The 23,175-nt window shown below is 38.8% G+C and overlaps 1 protein-coding gene across 5 annotated transcripts in view; it reads right to left on the reverse strand.

Annotated features, from left to right (window-relative positions):
• The window catches only part of fam184b (family with sequence similarity 184 member B), a 77,525-nt gene extending 57,045 nt beyond the window's left edge, over positions 1 to 20,480 (reverse strand). For all 5 annotated transcript variants that reach the window (XM_057843512.1, XM_057843516.1, XM_057843514.1 and 2 more), the window contains exon 1: positions 19,916 to 20,480. In XM_057843512.1, the coding sequence (XP_057699495.1) occupies positions 19,916 to 20,065 (150 nt within the window). In that variant the 5' untranslated portion in view covers positions 20,066 to 20,480. The remainder of the gene's footprint in view (positions 1 to 19,915) is intronic.
• Between the last annotated feature and the right edge of the window lie 2,695 nt (positions 20,481 to 23,175).

The following is a 23,175-nucleotide window of genomic DNA, read 5'->3' on the forward strand; positions in this document are numbered from 1 at the left end:
CTACCCAGAGTCATCAAAATCAGTAGTGCTAGCTGATGTAACTCAAACTACTGTACCCGGTATATTAGCAATGGAAGGTACAGTGGGGCAAATGAGTATTTAGTCAGCCACTAATTGTGCAAGTTCTCCCACTTGAAAATATTAGAGAGGCTTGTAATTGTCAACATGGGTAAACCTCAACCATGAGGGACAGAATGTGGGGAAAAAAATCACATTGTTTTATTTTTAAAGAATTTATTTGCAAATCATGGTGGAAAATAAGTATTTGGTCAATACCAAAAGTTCATCTCAATACTTGTACCCTTTGTTGGCAATAACGGAGGCCAAACGTTTTCTGTCACTCTTCACAAGCTTTTCACACACTGTTGCTGGTATTTTGGCCCATTCCTCCATGCAGATCTCCTCTAGAGCAGTGATGTTTTGGGGCTGTCGTTGGGCAACACAGACTTTCAACTCCCTCCACAGATTTTCTATGGGGTTGAGATCTGGAGACTGGCTAGGCCACTCCAGGACCTTGAAATGCTTCTTACGTAGCCACTCCTTTTTTTGCCCTGGCTGTGTGTTTGGGATCATTGTCATTCTGAAAGACCCAGCCACATCTCATCTTCAATGCCCTTGCTGATGGAAGGAGATTTTCACTCAAAATCTCTCGATACATGGCCCCATTCATTCTTTCCTTTACACAGATCAGTCGTCCTGGTCCCTTTGCAGAAAAAAAGCCCCAAAGCATGATGTTTCCACCCCCCATGCTTCACAGTGGGTATGGTGTTCTTCTGATGCAATTCAGTATTCTTTCTCCTCCAAACACAAGAACCTGTGTTTCTACCAAAAAAGTTCGATTTTGGTTTCATCTGACCATAACACATTCTCCCAGTCCTTTTCTGGATCATCCAAATGCTCTCTTAGCATTCTCCAGATCGAGGGAGATTATCAGTGGTCTTGTATGTCTTTCATTTTCTAATAATTGCTCCCAGAGTTGATCTCTTTACACCAAGCGTTTTACCTATTGCAGATTCAGTCTTGCCAGCCTGGTGCAGGTCTACAATTTTGTCTCTGGTGTCCTTCGACAGCTCTTTGGTCTTGGCCATAGTGGAGTTTGGAACGAGGTTGTGGACAGGTGTCCTATATAACGATAATTAGTTAAAACAGGTGCCATTAATACAAGTAACAAGTGGAACCTTGTTAGACCTCGTTAGAAGAAGTTAGACCTTTCTAACAGTCAGAAATCTTGCTTGTTTGTAGGTGACCAAATAATATTTCCCACTCTAATTTGGAAATAAATTCTTTATAAATCAAACAATGTGATTTTCTTTTTTTATTTTCCACATTCTGTCTCTCATGGTTGAGGTGTACCCATGTTGACAATTACAGGCCTCTCTAATATTTTCAAGTAGGAGAACTTGCCCAATTGTTGGTTGACTAAATACTTATTTGTCCCACTGTATGGAACTGTTCTTCTAACCAGATACAGTGGTACCTCGACCATACGATCCTTTCGACATCCGACGTAAAATTTGATTCGTCATTTGTCTCAACATATGATGACATACTGGAAATACGATGATTTATAACAGGGTCGCAAATCGCAATTTCACTGCTTTGCCGCAAGATGGACGCACAGCGGATTTTCTTGTGAGAAAAAATCAATATGGGTCCAAAGAAGGTTAGTGCATATGGTGAAACAAAGGAAAAAGTGACGCTTAGCATTTAATTTAGGATGGAAATTATAGAAAAATATGAGCCTGGGGTGCACGTCATTGGCTCGACAATACGGCCGGAATACGTTTACGATCTTGACGGTCCTCCTCCCACCTCCATTTTCTAATCTTTCTAAGTTAAGGTGACAATTATTAATATAGTAGCATCGGCAAGGAAGTCACCAGCTTCGTCAGGTTTTTAATCTTTTTTTTTTTTTCAGAACTTGTGCAAGACAACATGGCTACTGTCCGCGTAGCCGTAGCTAACTCCAACATGAAGAGAAAGTAAAAACTCTTTAACACCTCTCTTTCTTGTCAGTTGTCAGTCATACGGTGCGTTCAGGAACAGAATGCAAAACACAACCGTCACATTAGAACCCGATTAATTGCATAATTAATTATTATCATTATATTAGTATCCCCATTTGTATTGATAGTTTATTTTGTTTTGCTATGTGTAATTGCTATTTGTAATTGTACCAGCAGTATTTATTAAAATGAAACACTGATAGAAAGACTTGTAGTTCTTAAAAGATAAACGTTATTATGAGTTAAAGTAATTTCATATTAAAACCTCTGTTGATGTTTTCGTTTTTATACAATTTGTAAAATTAGTTTAACTAGTAAATCGCCATTGATGTTGACGTTGCAGGGCGGTGACATCACTGGGTTATGCTGCCGGGCTTCCAGAATATGACTCTAGTGATAAACATGTCATCTGTTCAGCCCTTTCAATTTGAACCCGAGAGGAACATTAATGAGCATGACAGCAATGTCAATATTTCACAAAACGAGCAGCAAAAGCAAAATGAACAGGAACGACGGGATGAGACGAGGTAAGAGTAGGACAAAACCGGTGTTCTATCATAATGTGCTACACCGGCGAAATGTCCTGCAAGAGGCGAATTTGCCACCCAAAGTACTATCATGCGCATTCAGCTAGTTTTCTTTAGATGCATACAGACAAAACATAATAAAGTTGCCTTAAGATAATACTTGAACGTAGTTTCAAATAAGGGTGGTATAAAAACGCTACGTTACTAATGTTGTCAACAGATCAACAATCTGCTTTAAAGCTATCAAAAGAAAACACAATGCTTAAAAGAATGAGACGAAAACACATGCAAAAAGTATTTTGAGGCAAGAAAAGGCAAGAAAAGTCTTAATTAAAATACAAATAGTAAGTACTCGTTGCTCTTAACCGATGTGCGCATGTGTTGGATGTCTCTCCGCGAAGGAAGGAAATTGCAGAACAACAGTAGTGTTCGTCTAGTGCAGCGGTCTCAAACCGACTCCACAAAGGGCCGCAGTGGGTCCTGGTTTTTGTTCCAACAGATCCAGCACAAACAGTTCAACCAATGAGGTTTCTACTAACATAAGCAGCACCTGATTGCAATCAACTGATTACACTTGTAAGAAACCAGATTGGTGAAAAGGTATTTGTCTCGTTTGGTTGGAATGAAATCCAGTACCCCCTGCGGCCCTTTGAGGACCGGTTTGAGACCACTGGTCTAGTGACAGTGACAAACTACGTCATCACCCCGAGCCGAGTCCGTTGCGCACTTTAAACATAGCGCCCTCCGTAGGTCAAAACACGTACTAAATCATGGACTTCATACTGTATTGACAGTACATGGGGCGCGGGGCCGATAAATAGGGGGCCTGCATTGTTGGCGAAGCTGTCAAAGCTGACCGAGTGGCATCACAGACATGGAGCATTTTTCGTTGAAAATTCTTGTGAATAAATGCTTAAATCCCTGAATTATTTGTAGATATGAATGTGAAACAGTGTTGATTCTTGGTTAAAAGCAAAAAACATGCAGTAAGCATTTATTTTAACGAAATATGTCAAAGTACAATGCTAGTCTGTTAGTGAATGTAGCAAGCGGCCGCCTGATGTAAACAGAGCTTTTCCGTTAAAAATTATTGTGAATAAATGCTTAAATCCTCGAATTCTTTATAGATATGGACGTGAAACAGTCTCGATTCTTGGTTAAAAGCAAAAAAAAAAAACGTGCAGTTAGCATTTTACGTAAATATTGCGAACAATGATGCCAATGCAGTAGCGGCTAATTTCTCCTATTGATTATTTTCACAACATTTCAAAATGCATGCATGGTACAAAATATATAATAATGACCTTGAATCCTCGAACAAATCACTCCTGAGACAATCCTTCCTTTTTGTATACGGTACGGCTTTCGCACTTTTCCAACAGAAATCCGGCGTTAGATCGCTGCGTGCGTGTGTTTGTGAATAGCTCCTCTTGATGTGGGCTGCCACCTACTTGAATGCGAGGCGAAGTGCATGACCGATCTGACATTATGAAGTCTATGACTTAATATTATAGATTTTTAAGCAATGGCAATATATTATGGGTTTCGAATGACATATTTTAGTAAAAGAGATCAATTGTGGTTTATTAGAGCCTACAAGTCATTAAGTCCAAGGTTCCCTTTAAGGATTTAGCGTAGGTTTTTGTGCTGTGGAAAAAATTAATCAAATTATAATGTATTCTTATGGGAAAATCCTGCTCGACATGCAACCATTTCGACTTACAAACCAGGTCCTGGAACGAATTAAATTAGTATGTAGAGGCACCACTGTATATGGCGGAAAACACAGACAAGACTGAAAAAGCAGTTTCTGCTCTTGCACTCCTCTTTAAAAGAAAACAATGTATTTTAAGCCAGACGAACTGTTGTGTTTGATAGAACAATATGTCTATATGCTGCCATAGAAGGTTCATGGCGCAATAAGCCCCCGAACTATTTTTAATTTGTCCGTTTTACCCTGGAGACCCCCGTTTACAGATGTCGCACAACTGCTTTTGTTTCAACCTAGCCATATAAAGAAGGTAAGTAATCGTATTTATTTTTTGAAATGTCTGTCATTTTTTAGCTTTGAATCATTAACTGATGTGTAATATTTAGTTTTTTTTAAAAAAACTACTTTAAAAAATTATTCACTCAAATATTTTAAACTTTTAAACAAATTACGTCACAATGAAAAAAATGGTGTCTGTAAAAAAGTCACGAATATCTACTTCATAACTATCGCTTAATTGTATTTTTTTGTTACTGTCGCATTTTCCCCAATATTTTAGATGATAAATAATTGATCCAAACAAAGAAAAATTGAAAGAAAAAAAAAAAATTTAAAGGGTAAATACTGTATATGCAAATGAAAATCTCGACCATTCCTTGATGTCTGAGATTTCTGCATCGCGACCCTTGTTATATGACCATGTTTCACACATAAAATCCCCCCAAAATCCAGCTGTGGCCATTCACAGCTGTGTCTTGACACTCAGTGATACACGCTACATGGAATTTTTGTATCGAAAAGAGGTAATTACGTTATAATATCTCGTTAAAATCGTGGCATCTTTAATTCTGCTTTCGCGTGCTCTCACCTCCAGTTGGGTTTTGCTGTTCAATTTGTTTTTTTTAAATGCCGTCCTGTTTAAAATTTTTCTTCCCCCAGAAAATTGAGATTTTAAGCTTTCCAGTGATGTACTACACATGGATATCGGACAGTTTTGAAATTTGGACAAATTAGTTGTCTCATAGCAGAACTTTAAGTCACCTGAGTGTTTTGCGCCAAATATAATTTGCCTAAAAGGTCCACAATATTGGTTGGATTTTTCCGGCTTTTAATTGGTTGTTAAATGCAAATCCATTTTTGTATCCTTTCTGCTTGACTGAGCAGCCGAAGACGACAGATAAAAAAAATAAGAAAGCAAAGAATGGTGGATCTTTCTGTCAGAGGACACTCTGTATAACTATGCTGGGCAGAATGTGTACAAAGTAATAGAAAAGGGGCACAAACAAGAAATCTCTAAGGAGACAGTGTAGAAATATGATTTTGAACAAATAGGAGGTTTGTTTAATGTCTTGATGGCAAAAAGGTTTGCGAAGTGGGATCATAGTAGCATCATCTTATTGTTATTTTATCATCATTTTTTTATAATTATAATGATTATTATTAGCGATGCCGATCGGGTCCGATCACGTCATTTTCAAAGTATTGGAATCGGCAAAAAAATATCGGCCATGCCTTTTTTTAGTATATATATATATATTTTTTAATTAAATCGTTTTCTAATTGTATTTAGCGTTACAGACATATGTTACACTTATCCAGAGTCTTTAGTTTAGGCTTAAGGTAGGGTTATCAAATTTATCCCAATAATGGCGGTAATTAATTTTTAAAAAAATGTATCACGTTAAAATATTTAACGCAATTAATGCATGCGTTGCATGACCCACTCACGCATTGTCGCGCTCCATCTGTAATGGCGCCGTTTTGCCTATATAGAGAGCTAAAAGGCAGCGTAAAATGAGTAGAGTGAATTTTGGCAGGCTTTGGAGCCTTATTTTAATTGGCTAAAGCCTTACAATCCTTCTCCCTACGATTAGAAATATTATGGGAAGCCATGTGGGGAAGCAAGGTAGCAATTGATCTTTTTCTTAACACCTTATGTTATTCCCCAACGCAGAGAAGATATATCAATTGGTAGCACTACACACAGTCATGGTTCCACTTCCCATTATGCATTTGGGCATGGCCTTCAATATAATTTACTGAAAGCTCAACAAATACACTAGATGGCAATATTTAGTCACAATATACAAAGTCACAAATCTTTCTATCCTTGGATCCCTTTCACAGAAAGAATGTTAATAATGTAAATGCCATCTTGAGGATTTATTGTCATAATAAAGAAATACAGTACTTATGTACTGTATGTTGAATGTATATATTCGTCCGAGTTTTATTCATTTTTTTCTTAATGCATTGCCAAAATGTATATGATCGGGAAAAATTATCGGGAATGATTGGAATTGAATTGGGAGCAAAAAAAAGCAACCGGATCGGGAAATATTGGGATCGGCAGATACTCAAACTAAAACAATCGGTATCGGGAGCAAAAAAAACATGATCGGAACAACCCTAATTATTATTTTATTATTACATTTGTGTACCCTCACAAAGCAGTAGAGGCTGTTTTCCTACTGCCATCAACTTCATCGTCAGCAAAGCGTTTAATTAATATTCTGCACGTAGTGTAAAGCTGTGCAGCTGAATGAAAAGCTAGAGCAAAAAAAGAGAGGTTAGACAAAAAAAAGCGCACTCTCGCTTTCGCTTGCATCAGCTTGCCTCCCACATGCACATGCACACACACATCTAAGCACACACACACCTCCACTCAAATGGGCGTGAGGATGAATTACAAAACAGGCCATGCTTTAACTGTAAAAGGTAGACAAAATCCAACCAGCTTATTAAAATCTTGCTTCAAACATACACCAGTGTGCATCTATTATGAAGTCTTGTGTAAATTCAGGACTTTGCGTCATTGTCTGTGTGCGCACCCCTACAAAAAGACTCCTGAAAACATCCACAACAGCTGCCCCGGCGCACTCAATTCGCACTTTCTTCTCATTGGCTTGTTCCCCCACGTAAACACACTCTTGGTTTATCTTTAGCAGCACCCATTCAACCAGGGCACACCAGAGCAGAGGAGGCAGAGGATAAAAAGAGTGGAAGGGGGAGGGGTAAGTGTGAATCTGTGATTGGTGGAGCGGACGTGAGGAGGTGCCTTAAGTACAAGTGCATGAGTTATTAAAATATATAAGGTTACTTCTGCTGACCCCATTTCCTGTTGCAATCTACTTACAAACCCATAAACGAACACTGTAGGTCAGATGTCAGGGTGTTGGATTACAATAGCGTACACCCCTGCTTCTTAATTCCACATTTTAACAAGACATGTCAGATAATTCAGTTTGGGGAAGGCCCTTTCAGTGCAAAGCACACAAGCAAGGTCTGTAAAGCCATGCTTGAATGAGTTACAGTGAGGAAAATACTGTAAGTGAGGTTGTTCCGATCATGTTTTTTTTGCTCCCGATCCGATCCCGATCGTTTTAGTTTGAGTATCTGCCGATCCCGATATTTCCCGATACGATTGCTTTTTTCTTTGCTCCCGATTCAATTCCAATCATTCCCGATAATTTTTCCCGATCATATACATTTTGGCAATGCATTAAAAAAAAAAATGAATAAAACTCGGACGAATATATACATTCAACATAGAGTACATAAGTACTGTATTTGTTTATGATGACAATAAATCCTCAAGATGGCATTTACATTTTTAACATTCTTTCTGTGAGAGGGATCCACGGATAGAAAGACTTATCCTATGTAATTCTATATTTTTAGAATAATTCTTATTCTATAATTCTTAAAGGATAAATGTGACTTTGTATATTGTGACTAAATATTGCCATCTAGTGTATTTGTTGAGCTTTCAGTAAATGATACTGTAGCCATTTAACTGTTCTGCCCAAATGCATTATGGGAAGTGCAACCATGACTGTGCGTAGTGACACCAATTGATATACAGTATCTTCTCTGCGTTGAGAAATATCTTATGGTGTTAAGAAAAAGATCAAATACTACCTTTCTTCCCCACATTTCTTCCCACGATATTTTTAATTGTTGAGAGGGGGATTTTAAGGCTTTAGCCAATTAAATAAAGGCTCCAAAGACTGCCTAAATTCACTCTACTCATTTTACACTGCCTTTTAGCTCTATATATAGGTAAAATGGCACCTTTATAGATTGAACGCAACAATGCGTGAGTGGGTCGTGCAGCGCATGCGTTAATTTCATTAAATATCTTAACGTGATTAATTTTTTACAAAATTAATTACCGCCGTTAACACGATAAAATTGACAGTCCTACTTTAAGCCAAAACTAAAGACTCTGGATGAGTGTAAGACATTTTGTCTGTAACGTGAAATACAATTAGAAAACGATTTAATTAAGAAATATATATATATTAAAAAAAGGCATGTCCGTTATTTTTTTGCCGATTCCGATACTTTGAAAATGACGTGATCGGACCCGATCGATCGGGATGCCGATCGTTCGGGACATCTTTTACTGTAAGTATTTGAACACACTGCGATTTTGCAAATACTCCCACTTAGAAATGAAATCAAATGATTATATTTTTATGGTAGATGTTTGTCCACTGTGAGAGACACTCTAAAGAAAAAAATCTAGATATCTCAGTGTAAGATTTTTTAACAATTTATTTGTATTTACTTTTATTACTAATATTTGAACACCTTTTTATATGGCGGAAAACACTGACAAGACTGAAAAAGCAGTTTCTGCTCTTGCACCCCTCTTCAAAATAAACTGCTGTATTTTAAGCCAAAAGAACTGTTGTGCATGATAGAACAATATGTCTTTATGCTGCCATAGCAGATTCATGGCACACTAAGCCTCCGAACTATTTTTAATTTGTCCGTTTTACCCTGAAAACCCCCGTTTACAGACGTCACACAACCGCTTTTGTTTAAACCTAGCCATAAAAGAAGGTAAGTAACTATATTTATTATTCAAAATATCTGTCATTTTTAGCTTAGAATCATTAATTTATGTCTAAATTTTAGTTTAAAAAAAAGAAAACGACTTTAAAAAAATTATTCACCCGCATATTTTAAACTTTTAAACCAGGCATGTCCAAAGTCCGGCCCGGGGGCCAAATGCGGCCCGTGGTCAAACTTCATCCGGCCCCCAGCCTCTGTCATAAAATCAATAAAGTCTGGCCCGAACACAGACTTAAAAAACTGGTCAGCAGTACAGCTACCAGCATATGGAAAACATTATTTTTTGGGGCTGCTTCTTTGCCAACGGTACAGAACGACTGCACCGTATTGAGGGGAGGATGGATGGGGCTATGTATCGCCAGATCTTGGCTGACAACCTCCTTCCTTCAGTGAGAGCCCTGAAGATGGGTCGTGGCTGGGTCTTCCAGCATGACAACGACCCAAAGCACACAGCCAAGGCAACTAAAGAGTGGCTCCGTAAGAAGCATCTTAAGGTCCTGGAGTGGCCTAGCCAGTCACCAGACCTGAACCCGATAGAAAATCTATGGAGGAAGCTGAAAGTCCGTGTTGCCCGGCAGCAGCCCCGAAACCTGAAGGTTCTGGAGAAGATCTGCATGGAGGAGTGGGCCAAAATCCCTGCTGCAGTGTGTGTGCAAACCTTGTCAAGGACTAAAGGAAACCTTTGGTATCTGTAATAGCAAACAAAGGTTTCTGTACCAAATATTAAGTTCGATTTTTGTGATGTATCAAATACTTATTTCATGCAATTAAATGCAAATTTATTATTTAAAAATCATACACCGTGATTTTCTGTTTTTTTGTATTAGATTCCGTCCCTCACAGTTGAAGAGAACTTATGATACAAATTACAGACCTCTACATGCTTTGCAAGTGGGAAAACCAGCAAAATCGGCAGTGTATCAAATACTTGTTCTCCCCACGTATTTGCAACGGTATTATACAAATATATTGTTAAAAAAATCATACACTGTGATTTCAGCATTTTTTTTAGATTGTCTCTCAAAGTGGACAAGCACCTACCATACAAATTTCAAACCTGCCAATCATTTCTAAGTGGGAGAACTTCGCAAGATCGCAGGGTGTTCAAATACTTATTTTCCTCACTGTAGGTGTGGAAGACCTGACTTGAACACCCACCAAACATTTGGAATAATGTACTTAAAACTATAAGCCAATACATTATATCCCACTATTCTCATGGCCGTGTGATGAAATGTTGATACAAAAGGAAAGAGCAAAGTGTCATGAAAATTTTCAAACGTCCTTAAAGGGTCATTCCAGAATCATAGGGCTTTTTGGCTTATAAATTCTTAAAGAGTAAGCCTTTTTTCGTTTTTTTTTTTATTACATATTCAACAATAATAGGTATTAAATGATCAAAGGCTTTATTAGCGCTCATCTTACAGCATTTTTATTAAACAATTTTTCTTTTTATATTTACATTAGTTGGCAAATTCAGAGTAATATGGTTGCAAAATCGTACTAATGTTAGCTTTTTCTCAAGAGTGGAAGCTACTTATCAAGGAGGTCTGCACAATATATTGCTTGAACATCGCATTTTGCGCATGCACAATAGTCCGATCGCATGACATGCAATTGTTTAGTTTTTTTTTTTTTTTTTGCTTTATAAAAGCAGCAAATGTGCAGAGACATGGCGTCATGGATCCTTTTTATCAGAGCTGGGTAGGGTAGCCAAAAATGTTACTCCAGTAAGAGTAGCGTTACTTCAGAATAATATTACTCAAGTTAAAGAAATCCATCCAATCATCCAAGAAATGTACTCAAGTACAAGTAAAAAAGTATTTGGTGAAAAGAATACTCAAATAATTAGTAACATTGTGAGTAACTGCTTACAATGTTTGATTTAATTATTATTTTTAAATATGGTTTTTCTCAGCACATACAGCAAATACTTAATTTTTTACATTGCTTTAAAGACAACATGATTGAACAGGCTGGCGTGATTGAGTCTGATTGGTGTAATGGAGTTGGCATCGCTAACAAAAATAAAGTCAAAAGTAGAATAAAGAGGAGAAAGGTAATGACTCTAGTGTATCCCAAAATAGCGGAGTAAGAGTAGTGTTTCTTCTTCACGAATCTACGGAAGTAAAAGTAAAAAGTAGATTTTTCTAAAAAGGTTACTCCAGTAAATGTAACGGGATAACGCATCACTACCTACCTCTGCCTTTTATACAGAACAATGTTCATCATTCACAAATGAACTCCCTTAGCCTAGAATACACGATATTATATGCAGCGTTGTTAATAACGGCGTTAGAGTATAACAGCATTATTTTTTTCACTACTGAGTAATCTAATTAATTACTTTTCTCTTAGCAACGTGCGTTACTACGTTGGTTGAATGACGTGAGAAAAGTGAGAGACACAGCCTCACGGAGAAAGCAGAGTTGTGGTGGTGAGGAGGAAAGGGAGTTGTGATGTCGTTGCAAACGCGATGCTAGGTGGCACCAATAATACCTGACTGTAGCTGATAGCCTACAAACTACGCCCACATGATGCTACAGTAGATATCACATGTATATAGAACTAGATGCGAAAAGACAGACACGGCGGCGTTAGCACATGTATAGAGAACTAGATGTGAAATGATGCTCGCCGGCGTTAGTAAAAAGCCGCCATCTTAAAGCAGTAGATTTCTCAGGAAGGCTCTGTTGTAGAAAACCTTCCTAGCGAAGCTATGTAACTTTATATCTAAAATACTTCTAAATCAGCAAAATCTTGACTTGAATCTATCTTTAAGTGATGAAACAGTTTTGAAACTTTCACATGTCGAATGTAGACATAGGGAAGTAATGCAATAACGGGAGCAATTTTAACAACTTCAAGGGTTGATTCACAACATTAAATGACTTCCAAACATAGCAAATGTTTTTGTTTTGTTTTTTGAATTTAAAAAAAAAACATGAACGGTAACACCAGTTACTTTGCCAAGTAACTAATTATTCTTACATTCAGGTAACTGAGTTACTAACTCAATTACTTTTTGGGAGAAGTAATTTGTAACTGTAATTAATTACTTTTTTAAAGCAAGATGAACAATTCTGATTATATGAATACAATGTGGTCGTGGTGAGTCAACAAAAGTACCTAACCATATTCTTCTAGATTTAATATCGCAATTAGTGTTGCACCGATACCATTTTTTGGGTCCGATACCGATACAGATACCTGGTTGTGCAGTATCGGCCGATACCGATACCATTCCGATACCACTGTTTGCAAAAAAAATATATATATATATATATATATATATATATATATATGTATATGTATAAGGGATGCAACGATACAGTTAAGTCATGGTTCGGTACGATTTTCGATACAATTCAATACATTTAATGCTCTGAAACAGAAAATACAACTGTTATTATTATTATTTTTTTTTTTTTTTTGCTAACAAGCAAAAATAACAGTGCCATCATATAAACAAGCATTTTAGTGCATAATATTTATGTGCCCACTTCTTACTGATGTGAAGAAATTTTGTATATAAGTGCTGAGAACAATCTTAACTGTTTGTAAAGTGGGACACACTGTTGATTGCTGCAGCTCTCTTAGCAGCTATATTTACCATATAAGCAAAACATCCTATTTGTGGTCTGAGTCCATCTGTAACGTGCTGAATTAACAGTATTTGCAGCATTATCTATAGTCACTGGTATGGATTGATTTGGCCTGCTTAACTTCCATTCAGTCATGGCGGTTTCTAATTCATCAATGGACAATATGGCGTCGCTCTGGGCTCACGCAGCTAATGGCATGGGATCTAATGTAGCATATCTAGGTTGCTATTTAATTATATCTAGTGTGTGCGCGCGAGAGTTAGCATGGGATCTAACACAGGACATCTAGGTTGCTATCTGATTATATCTAGTGTTCGCGCTGCGCCGCTTGAGTGTTTTCTGGCCACAGAAGTCACTTCTGCTCATTACTGCACAAAACCAGCATATGAGAATCGACTTTCATAAACAAGACGAGTTTGAAGTACGGCGCTCTTAATTTGCCACTCATTGTTCATCATGAAACCATGAGTTTGCTTAGTCTCTCACAGTCTTAACCTTTCTGATCCCATCGTCGCTCCAACAGCGGGCGTTAGCTTACGCATGCTAATCGTTTGTGAATGCCATGTTAGAAAAGCAGCGCAACATCGCAGATATGCGTTGTAGTGAACATCCTGAATATTGAAGACGAAAATATTATCGTGTGGTAATTTCGAGTCAAAAACATACAGATGTCATGCATCGGGATTTGGGAAGTTAGCTCACGTGGGGAGGATAGTTCATTTCCGCTCAAGTGACGCCAGTTGATGGTATCGGTGCCCTAAATGTTGGTACTCGTCGATACCGATACCTCCAATTCGGGCCGGATCGGCACCCCCTGCCGATACTGGTATCGGTATCGGTGCAACTTTAATCGCAATATATCGCAAACCCCCAAAAACTCGCAATGTCAGTTTTTTCCAATATCGTTCAGCCCTATTATCATGTTATCTAGTAACTGCTGACCAAGTGGACCAACGATAACTTATGTGAATCAGTGGGGGGGGGCTTTCCTATAATATGCCTAACAGGCTTGAATGACATAAAGTTAGACATTTAATCAAGGCTAACTATTTTATAAAACTATGCAGAAAAATACAGAAAACATAAATTTGCTCTAAGAGATAAATGGAACTTCAGGCAGTATGCCAAACTTGCGTCATTGCTTTCACGCATGTAGAGATATATCGGAAATGACAGGGGTTGGGCACTTTCACAGATTTGTCCTGTGTTGCCCAATGGCGCGCTCACTGCTGGCACGATTTTATAACTGGACATTAGGTCATTTTTGGTCGGCATCGGCTGTAACAATGCTGGTCAAATCGTGTTTTGTTACAAAGCCAGTTGTGGGAGTGTTCCCGATGTAACTGCAGCCAATTCAAGCTCATCAAGACTGTATTTATGCCCAGGTGATCCAAGAGAAGGGTGCCGAGATATTTACTTTCTGGGCACCATTCGACACCTCTATCGCCCTTGTTTTGAAATCCCCTACCTTGTGGTGGTATTTGAGTAAATTTGTTTTGTTGTCTTATCAGCTCTCTGCCTACAGCATAGGTTAATATTATTGATCCCCGTTGACCTACTGTCATGAACCCATTGAGTTATTCCCCATTTTTGTTTGTATCTAATAAAACCCTTGAACGCTTCCCTCTGTTGTTTTTTGCTTTGAGGTACAACCTTGTTTCCGCAGTTGCAGACCCTAACATCGCTAACAAAATAAACCACACATTTCCAAAGATGGACGATGGACTCTTTTCCTGGGCTTTACGATCCAGTAGCAATTTAATTTCATTATGTTTTCTCTTGAATTTAGCTATTTCCAGCTTGCTATGTTGATAATTGCCATGTTTGTTTACCGCCTTTCGTCTTACTGAGAAAAAAGAGGAAGTGACGATCGGCCCGCCATGATATATACGTCATCAGCCGGGAATTTAACCCTTGCTTTCACATACGCCTTGTCCCGGGGAAGTCCCGGACATTATACTAAGATGCGACCCGTGAAGTGTGGCGTAATCTTCGTGTCAATCGAACCTGGGAAATTGGTTTCACATACAAGGGCTGCCCGTTTAAATCCCGGGATTTTAACGGTGTTTAGGCGTATGTGAAAGGCGCTTCTGTTGGTATTTTTAAAATAGATATACAGTATTTTCAAGCATCCTTTTCTCTCTTATTTTTCGTGATTTGCTCCCAGGACAAGTAAATTTACTTAGAAACTGCATGTTTTTTGTTCTTTTAATGTAGATTATTTCAAATGTGAAGGTTAGGACATAATATGTCCTCAATTCTGGAATGACTCTTATGAGGACGGACACAAAAGCTCAGCCATTGGTTGTGTCATGGTGTACATACTATGCATACTGTATTCTTGGACATCTTAGGAGTGACAAATTCAAGCTGCATACAGTATGCTGCTGCAGAGCACATGCTCCTTGACATACACACACAAGCAGGCGACAGAGGTGAAACCACGAGGGAGGACGGCGACTGCTTCGTCATCAGTAATCGTCACCGCTCAACAAGAGGTGGGTCATGCCCTGCTTCTCTAAGCACTATTGTGAAGAGCACACACGCGTGGGTCTCCATGCAGCACTGAAAAGCCTCTACAGATATGTAATACAAAATACTGCTGCGAAAAGCACATTGGCTTCATTAACATAGTACACAGGGTTGCTCCTAATGAGTAGGGTAAAGTCATGATTAGACTGTTTCAAGATTATCATCACACACCCACACTGGATAAGTTATTACAAGTAGATCCATTTTAGTTAAAGAGATTTAACGTAATCTGACATCCAGAAATCTTCTTCAGTGCTTATTCTTATCCAGAAACTCAGCACTGTGAAGCAGAAATGCAAACTACTCAGTTTGAAGTCCACTGTTTTGGTTAATGTCAATTTTTTTTTTTTTCCCCGATATAACTGAGCGAGCATCTTTCGAGACTACTGATTCTATATTCTTTTTGCCAGGAGTTGTAGAAACGGATCTAATAACTGTATATTTTAGTGTTATTTGATTGTAAATAACTATAGAGTACATAATATGTTCAATTCATTACAGTGGTACCTCTACGTACTATGTTAATTTGTTCTAGGACCTTGTTTGTAAATTGAAATGGTCGTATGTCGAGCAGGATTTTCCCATAAGAATACATGATAATCCCATTAATTCGTTCCACAGCCCGAGAACCTTCACTAAATCCTTAATAAATACTGCTGGTACTATTACAAATGGCAATTACACATAGTAAAACAAATAAATTATAAATAAAAATCGTAATAATAACATAATAATAATAATAATAATTCCTGTAATAGTGTAACGAATCGGGTTGTAATGTGGCTGTCGTTTTTTTCTGTACCTCAACGCACCGCGTGGCTGACGTGACACAAAGGGAGCGGAGTGGCTGAGAGTTTACTTTTGCTTTCAATGTTTTCTTGAGAACACCATCAACTTTAGCGGTCAGGAGGGGTTTTGTGTTGGATAAGTTCTCAAATAAGTGATAAAAACCTGACGAAGCTGGCGATTTCTTTGGTGATGTTACCACACTAATAATTGTCATCTTAACTTATAAAGACTGGCGAACGGTGGTCGGAGGACCGTGGAGATGTATTGTTGAGCCAGTTCACGAATGTGCACCCCATGCTCATATTTTTCTATAATTTGCATCTTTATTTCAATGGTAAGTGTCAATTTTTCCTTGTTTGACCGTCTGTCTAAACCTTTTTGAAACCTGTGTTGATTTCTCTCAAAAGAAAATTTGCCGTGCGTCAGTCAGCGGTGCTGTCATGTCGTCGTATTTCGAGCACGTTGTCGGATGTAGAAACAAATGGCAAGTCGAATTTTACATCGGATGTCGAAAACATCGTGTGTCGAAGCAATAGTATGTCGAGGTACCACTGTATTCATTTTTGTAAAAGCAGATTTTCCGAAAAGTGCCTGAAGAGCAAGTGTACTGATGAGGTGTACACAGGGGCGTTACCAGGAGGGGGGCGGGGGTGGGCAGTGCCCACCCACAGATACGCTCTGCCAACCCAAACAAAAAATGATGTATAGTACTAATGGCAGTCTGCGCACCGCGTATGGTATCCCATTCCCATTCATATAGTACTAATGTATTCTAAGTTTTAACCTTTGTGTTGTTACCTCCTCTTTAACCTTAAAAAAAAAAAAAAAAAAAAAAAATGAAATGTTGTTTTTGTTCCTAGGAGGTGCTACATAAATTTACGCATATTTTGATTTTTTTTTTTTTTTTTTGACATGTTATCAAAGTTTTCACCAGTGTTCACCTGGCTGTTGAGGTTGGTGAGTTTTGAAGCATTCTGAGGAGGTCAAATTAGGGCTCAAATTGTTGGCGTGACAAAAAAATGACTGCTAGGGGGCGCCACATAGTGTATTTGGAATTTGTCTTTACACGGTATCAAAGATTGCACCCTTCTTGACCTGCCTGCTGATTGTGGTGCATTTGTAAGCATTCTAAGGTGGTCAAATTGAGTTCAAAGGGGCTGCGGCACAAAGAATAACTATAATTTAATAATAAACCCAAGGAACCACAATAGGTTACCTTAAAAAAATATTGTCACCTGCATGTCCATACTGTTCAGTTATGGATGTGTTCTAAGTCAAATAAAATCAAATTTTCAAATCAAAATCAACTTTTATTTGTTTAGACCAAATCACAACAACTTATCTCAAGGAGAAAACAAAACATGTTTTAAGGTGCAGTAGCCCTACGCTGGAATTCGACCTACTTGAGCATTGTAGCTTTTTTTTTCTTTTTTTTTTTTTTTTTGCCCCAACCCCCCCATGTAAGACTAATGGCCACCCACACCTGGCATTAGGAGTGGGAACCTCTTGGTACCTCACGATACGATACGATACGATTTGTAAAACAATGCTCACGATAACGATGATCTGACGATATGGCGATACAACAGTTATCAATACATTGGTCAGGAAATCATTCTAGGATATTATACAAGCAACTAATAAATAGAAAAACACAATTTTCATCCTTCGGCTTAGACATGTGCCGGTATGAGATTTTGACGGTACGATAACCGTGAGCAAAAATACCGCGGTTTCACGGTATTGCAATTATAGCTCCAAAATGTGTTATTTTGAGATGTATGGGTTAAAAAAAACAACTTTTTTCCATTGAACAGTTTTTTTTTTTCCCAGAACATAGTTGCAAATTGGAATATGAATGTATTGTTAAAATAAATAAATTATCAATAAAAAAAAACAAACAAATATTTTAAATAAAATTAAAATATAACGTAGACTATACCCACAGCCAGTCAGCCACAGCTCAAGTTGCTCAAGTTTAGAGCAACAACAACATAATTTCTATATAAAAAGTAAAAACTCTTCTGAATAAAATTTTTAAAAATTTATACTGCATAATTTTTTTTGAGGATTTAAAAGCTCAAGTGAAGTTTCGCCATTTTCAGCCACTGTGCCAACTCTAGTCTACATGATGTCATGCCTTTGTGTTAGAAAGAACAAAGAATTCAAAAGTTAATAAGTTAGTTAAAAATGTATAAGTTAGTTAAAATGTAAATATTGTTGTGGAAAGGTTTCATCAAAAAAAAAAAAATAATAATAATAATAAAAAATCATTGGGAGTGAGACCTCACCTTGATCCAGCGAACGTGGATTTGTGCTTAGGGCAAGATCATCTTTCCTCAATTAACGATCTTTGATGCTATGCCTTTTCAACCCCCTTCATTCAAGCGAATCAAGCTTGTTTTCTCACTCTGCGGCTGTAACACTCGACGAAGTTGCTCTCCCAGCTAAGCCTAGGCTAACATTCGTCTTTTAAAAGCTTTTAGTTAGTTTGTACATCGAATTTCAAAGGAAATTATGTGTTTTGTTTTTGGCGAACTTTTTCACAGTGCTAATCTGTTTAGCTACTCACACATGGAAAAATACAATTGTACAACGTTTTAAATGTATTCATTTTTTTGTATATTCCACTTACCACGATTTGAGAGCTCAATAAATTAAAGAAAAGAACGCCTTATGTTTGGAGTATTTGTTTAGAGTTCGCTGGCTGTTTAGCCGATAGTCACTTTCACACACAGCAACAAACGGGAGGGGGTGAGCGCTGCCGCGCCACGCCACTTCTGGCTGCATTTTTGACACATGAACAATGGCGAATACCGTACTACGGTCTGACGGAAAATTTTAGTGGTTTTGAAACCGCGACGTTTTCACACCACGGTAAACCGTGAAACCGGTAACCGGCACATGTCTACTTCGGCTGTGTGTTTATCACTAGTAGACGTCCAATCCATTTGAACTGGGAGGGTGGCCATCCCTCCCAGTTCAAACAGATTGAACGTCTATGGCAGTCAGTGGCAGTCAATGCCAGGCAATGAGGTAATTTTGGGCCATTTAAGGTCATTTACTGGTTGATTTTCAGTAACTTCCTGTTGATTTGGGGGTATTTAATGGGTCACTTCCAGTTTATTTTGAGTTACAGAACAGGAAGTGACCTGGGAATTACCCAAATGAATAGGCAGTGACTCAAACTCAACAGGAAATGACCTGTAAATGCCCTAAAATGAACAGCAAGTGACCTGTAAATGCCCCGAAAATCGGACCGATTGACTGTGAATGCTCTGGCTTTGATTGAATGAACGTTCCAAGTCTAAATGGATTGGGCATCGAGCACCGTCAATGGCAGCCTTAGAGTTAACTGAGACACGATTATGGTGGAAGATTTTGATAGCAACTCGATGGTTCTTTTATTTTATTTTATTTATTTATTTATTTATTTATTTTTCAAAAACATTGACACCTTTTTAAAACGATATCTCGATTCTTGACAGGAGCATATCGATAACATTTTGAGATACAAAGTATCACAATATATCACCATTTCGATATTTTGTCACACCCCTACCTGGCATCCTGGTAACACCACTGGGTGTACAGTAGAATAAGTGTCAATAGATACCTTTTTGTTTGGGTACATAAAACAAAGATTAACTTGGCAGTGCATGGGTTATGCATTCACAATCCACTCTAATTAAAAAATTCTTTAATCTCAAGTGTTAAACAAATTTGTTTGATCTTGACATGTAATTTCTGTGCACGTTTGCATATTTGGGGGATAGAAACGCACACGTAAGGCACGATGATGACAGCTCCACCTCAATGTGAAAATGGTTCATCAGAGAGGCGGCGCTGCCGTGAGGTTCGTCCGGTCACGTCCCAACCTACCTTGGTGAGCTGAGCGATTTTCTTGCACATCTTGTTGTGCATCTGGAAGTCGCACGGCTCCTGCTCGGCGTCCTGGAACTCTGCCGCATTCCCATTCACGGCAGAGCCCGGCCCGGGAGTCTGGATAGCTTTCCCGGGGCCCGAAGCCATTTTGACACCCACCTCCACTCTAGGGAACAACTTCCAACCCCGGAGGATAATCACAAATGATCCCGCCGCCAGTCAAACGCAGATCCCCGCCTAAATCGTGTCAACTTTTCATTCGTGCATGTCATTCCTCTGTCGGTAGGCCATTTCCGGCGAACGGCAGCCGGTTGAATTGCGTGGAAAACATTTGGGAGTAGATCGGCGGGGCTGTGCGCCTGGAGCGTTCCGGTTGCGGCCCCTCACTCCGGCTGTCCTCCGCCCGGTGCTCGCGGAGGTCACACTCTGGAAGTCCATCGGGGACGCGCTCGCTACTAGCGAGCCTTTCCTTGCTGCCAGTAGATATCTCTTAGACTCGGAAGCGGGAGGATGGAGGCATTGGACGCCAACCACCTGTCTCCGGGCAGAGGGGCGGAGGGGGGCGTGCGTAACCCGCGGAACATTAGCGGAGACACAAGAAGACACAGGCGGAGGCACACTGCTGCAGTGCAGCCCCGCCCCTATCGGCGTTGCTGTATCAATGTCCATCACGGAAGGGATGGGGGGTCCACTCGCGTTATTTTAGTCTATAAGTAGGCACTCATCCACGTACAGCTTCAAATCATTATTATTTATGGTGTGGTTTGAGGAAAAACAGCCACATTTTAGTACAGCGACTTCTGAAAAATGTATCAAAGATTAGTGAATTCCACCCAGAGCCTTCACTCACCTCTTATATTACCCCTTTATGCTCTACTATCATTGCAAACAGAGGTGTTACCAGGATGCCAGGTGTGGGTGGGCATTAGTCTTACCTGGAGGGGGGGGGGGGCAAAAAAAAAAAGCTACAATGCTAAAGTAGGTCGAAATCCAGCGTAGGGCTACGGCATCTTAAAACATGTTTTGTTTTCTCCTTGAGATAACTGTTGTTGTGATTTGGTCTAAAGAAATAAAATTTGATTTGATTTTACTTGACTTAGAACACATCCATAACTGAACAGTATGGACATGCAGGAGAATTTTTTTTTTTTTTTTTTTTTTTGGGGGGGGGGGGGTGTAACCTATTGTGGTCCCTCGGTTTAATTATTATTATTATTATTATTATTATAAGAGTTATTCTTTGTTCCGCAGCCCCTTTGAGCCCAATTTGACCCCCTTAGAATGCTTCAAAATGCACCAAAATCGGTAGGCAGGTCAAGACAGGTGCATTCTTTGATACTGTGTAAAGACTTATTCCAAATACACTATGTAGTGCCCCCTAGCAGTCATTTTTTGTCCCGCCGACGCTTTGAGCCCTACTTTGACCAGCCCAGAATGCTTCAAAACTCACCAAACTCAACAGCCAGGTGAACACTGGTGAAAACTTTGATAACATGTATAAAAAAAAAAATAAAACAAAAGAAAATGAAAATATGCGTAAATGTGTGTAGCGCCCCTGGGAATAAAACGAACATTTCATGTACTGTATATATTTTTTAAGGTGAAAGAGGAGGTAACAACGCAAAGGTTAAAACTTAGAACACATCAGTACTACTGTATATGAATGGGATACCATACACGGTGCCCAGACTGCCGTTAGTACTACATCAAGTTTTCTTTGGGTGGGCAGAGCGTGTCCGTGGGTGGGAACTGCCCCTCTCCCCCCAGTAACGCCCCTGATTGCTGATAAGTTATGATTGAAATGTATGCGTTTACAAAAAGCTAAATTTCTCTGTTTTTTCATCAGAAATCGGAAAATTGCTCAAACTAAGCTATTTTCTAATGCTGATTTCTAAAGGATTGAAAAAGATATAAACTAACTTTTTTTTCCTGCTGAAAGAAGAGAGTCTAATCTTTCTTTTGGTGGGTTCCTTGCCGCGTAGAAGGAATTGGAGTAACCCGGTTGTGTTCATCTAGTGACAGTGGCAATCTAGGTCATCACCCTGAGCCTCCATTGCGTGCATAAAACATGGCGCCCTCCGTAGGTCAAAATATGTACTAAATATTATAGATTTTTAAATCAATGGCAATATTTTATGCGTTTCTAATAAGATATTTTAGTAAAAGAGAACAATTGTGGCTTATTAGAGCCTACAAGTCTTTTAAGTCCGAGGTTCCCTTTAACAGGGAACAGCTGGATTCAGCCATGTTAAATGTGTTATGTCACATTCAAGTTTGCCACTAAAGCAGACATGTCCAAAGTCCGGCCCGGGGGCCAAATGCAGCCCTTTGTCAAATTTCATCCGGCCCCCAGCCTCTGTCATAAAATCAATATCGTCTGGCCCGCACACAGGCTTAATAAATTGGTCAGCAGTACTGCTACCAGCATATGAAGTAGCTTACACACTAAATGCTGCTCCTCATTTACCCACTAAAAGGCAACAGCACTCTAAGCAACATTACCCCGGGTGACCCTTTATTCCCAATTTTTCTAAAATAACGACAATCAACAAAAAAAAAAGAAAGTTGACTGTGATGGCCAACGCTTCAAGGATAGGTGGAAATTGGAATATTTCTTCACTAATATATGCATCAACTGTGTCTGCCTCATTCGCAAAGAGACTGTCGCTGTTTTTAAAGAGTTCAATGTGAGGCGATATTACCAAACAAGACACGCTGACATGTGCGACAAGATTACAGAGAAGATACGTAGCGAGAAATTCAAGCAACTTGAAGCTAGTTTAATTTTACAGCTGCAGTATTTCACAAGAGCCCGAGAGTTGAAAGAGAACACCACAAAGGCTAGTTGCGAGATTGTTGAAATTATTAATTAAAAAATAATAATAAAGCAAATGTGACACACAGAATGGCTTGCTAAAATTTGATTAAATATATTGTTCTACGCAAAGGATGTCAGCTAAGGTCGGCCCCCCACATTTTTACCACACAAAATCTGGCCCCCTTTGCAAAAGTTTGGACACCCCTGCACTAAAGGGTAGTGTATCTACCCAAATCAATAAAACTAAATGCAAACACTTTTAAAACGACACCCTAATTAATTGAATACTCGAAGCAGCAAAATAGCTTTTTTTCTAGTCAAATTACTCGAGTTAATCGATTAATCGTTGCTGCACTAATTAATACTATACAAAATGTCACATTTTACATAGGAAGCAGTTTGGACTAGTCAATATTTACCTTGCTGAAGTACTTTTACT

Source organism: Corythoichthys intestinalis, chromosome 8 (genome assembly GCF_030265065.1).
Source record: "Corythoichthys intestinalis isolate RoL2023-P3 chromosome 8, ASM3026506v1, whole genome shotgun sequence".
Classification (NCBI taxonomy): Eukaryota; Metazoa; Chordata; class Actinopteri; order Syngnathiformes; family Syngnathidae; genus Corythoichthys; species Corythoichthys intestinalis.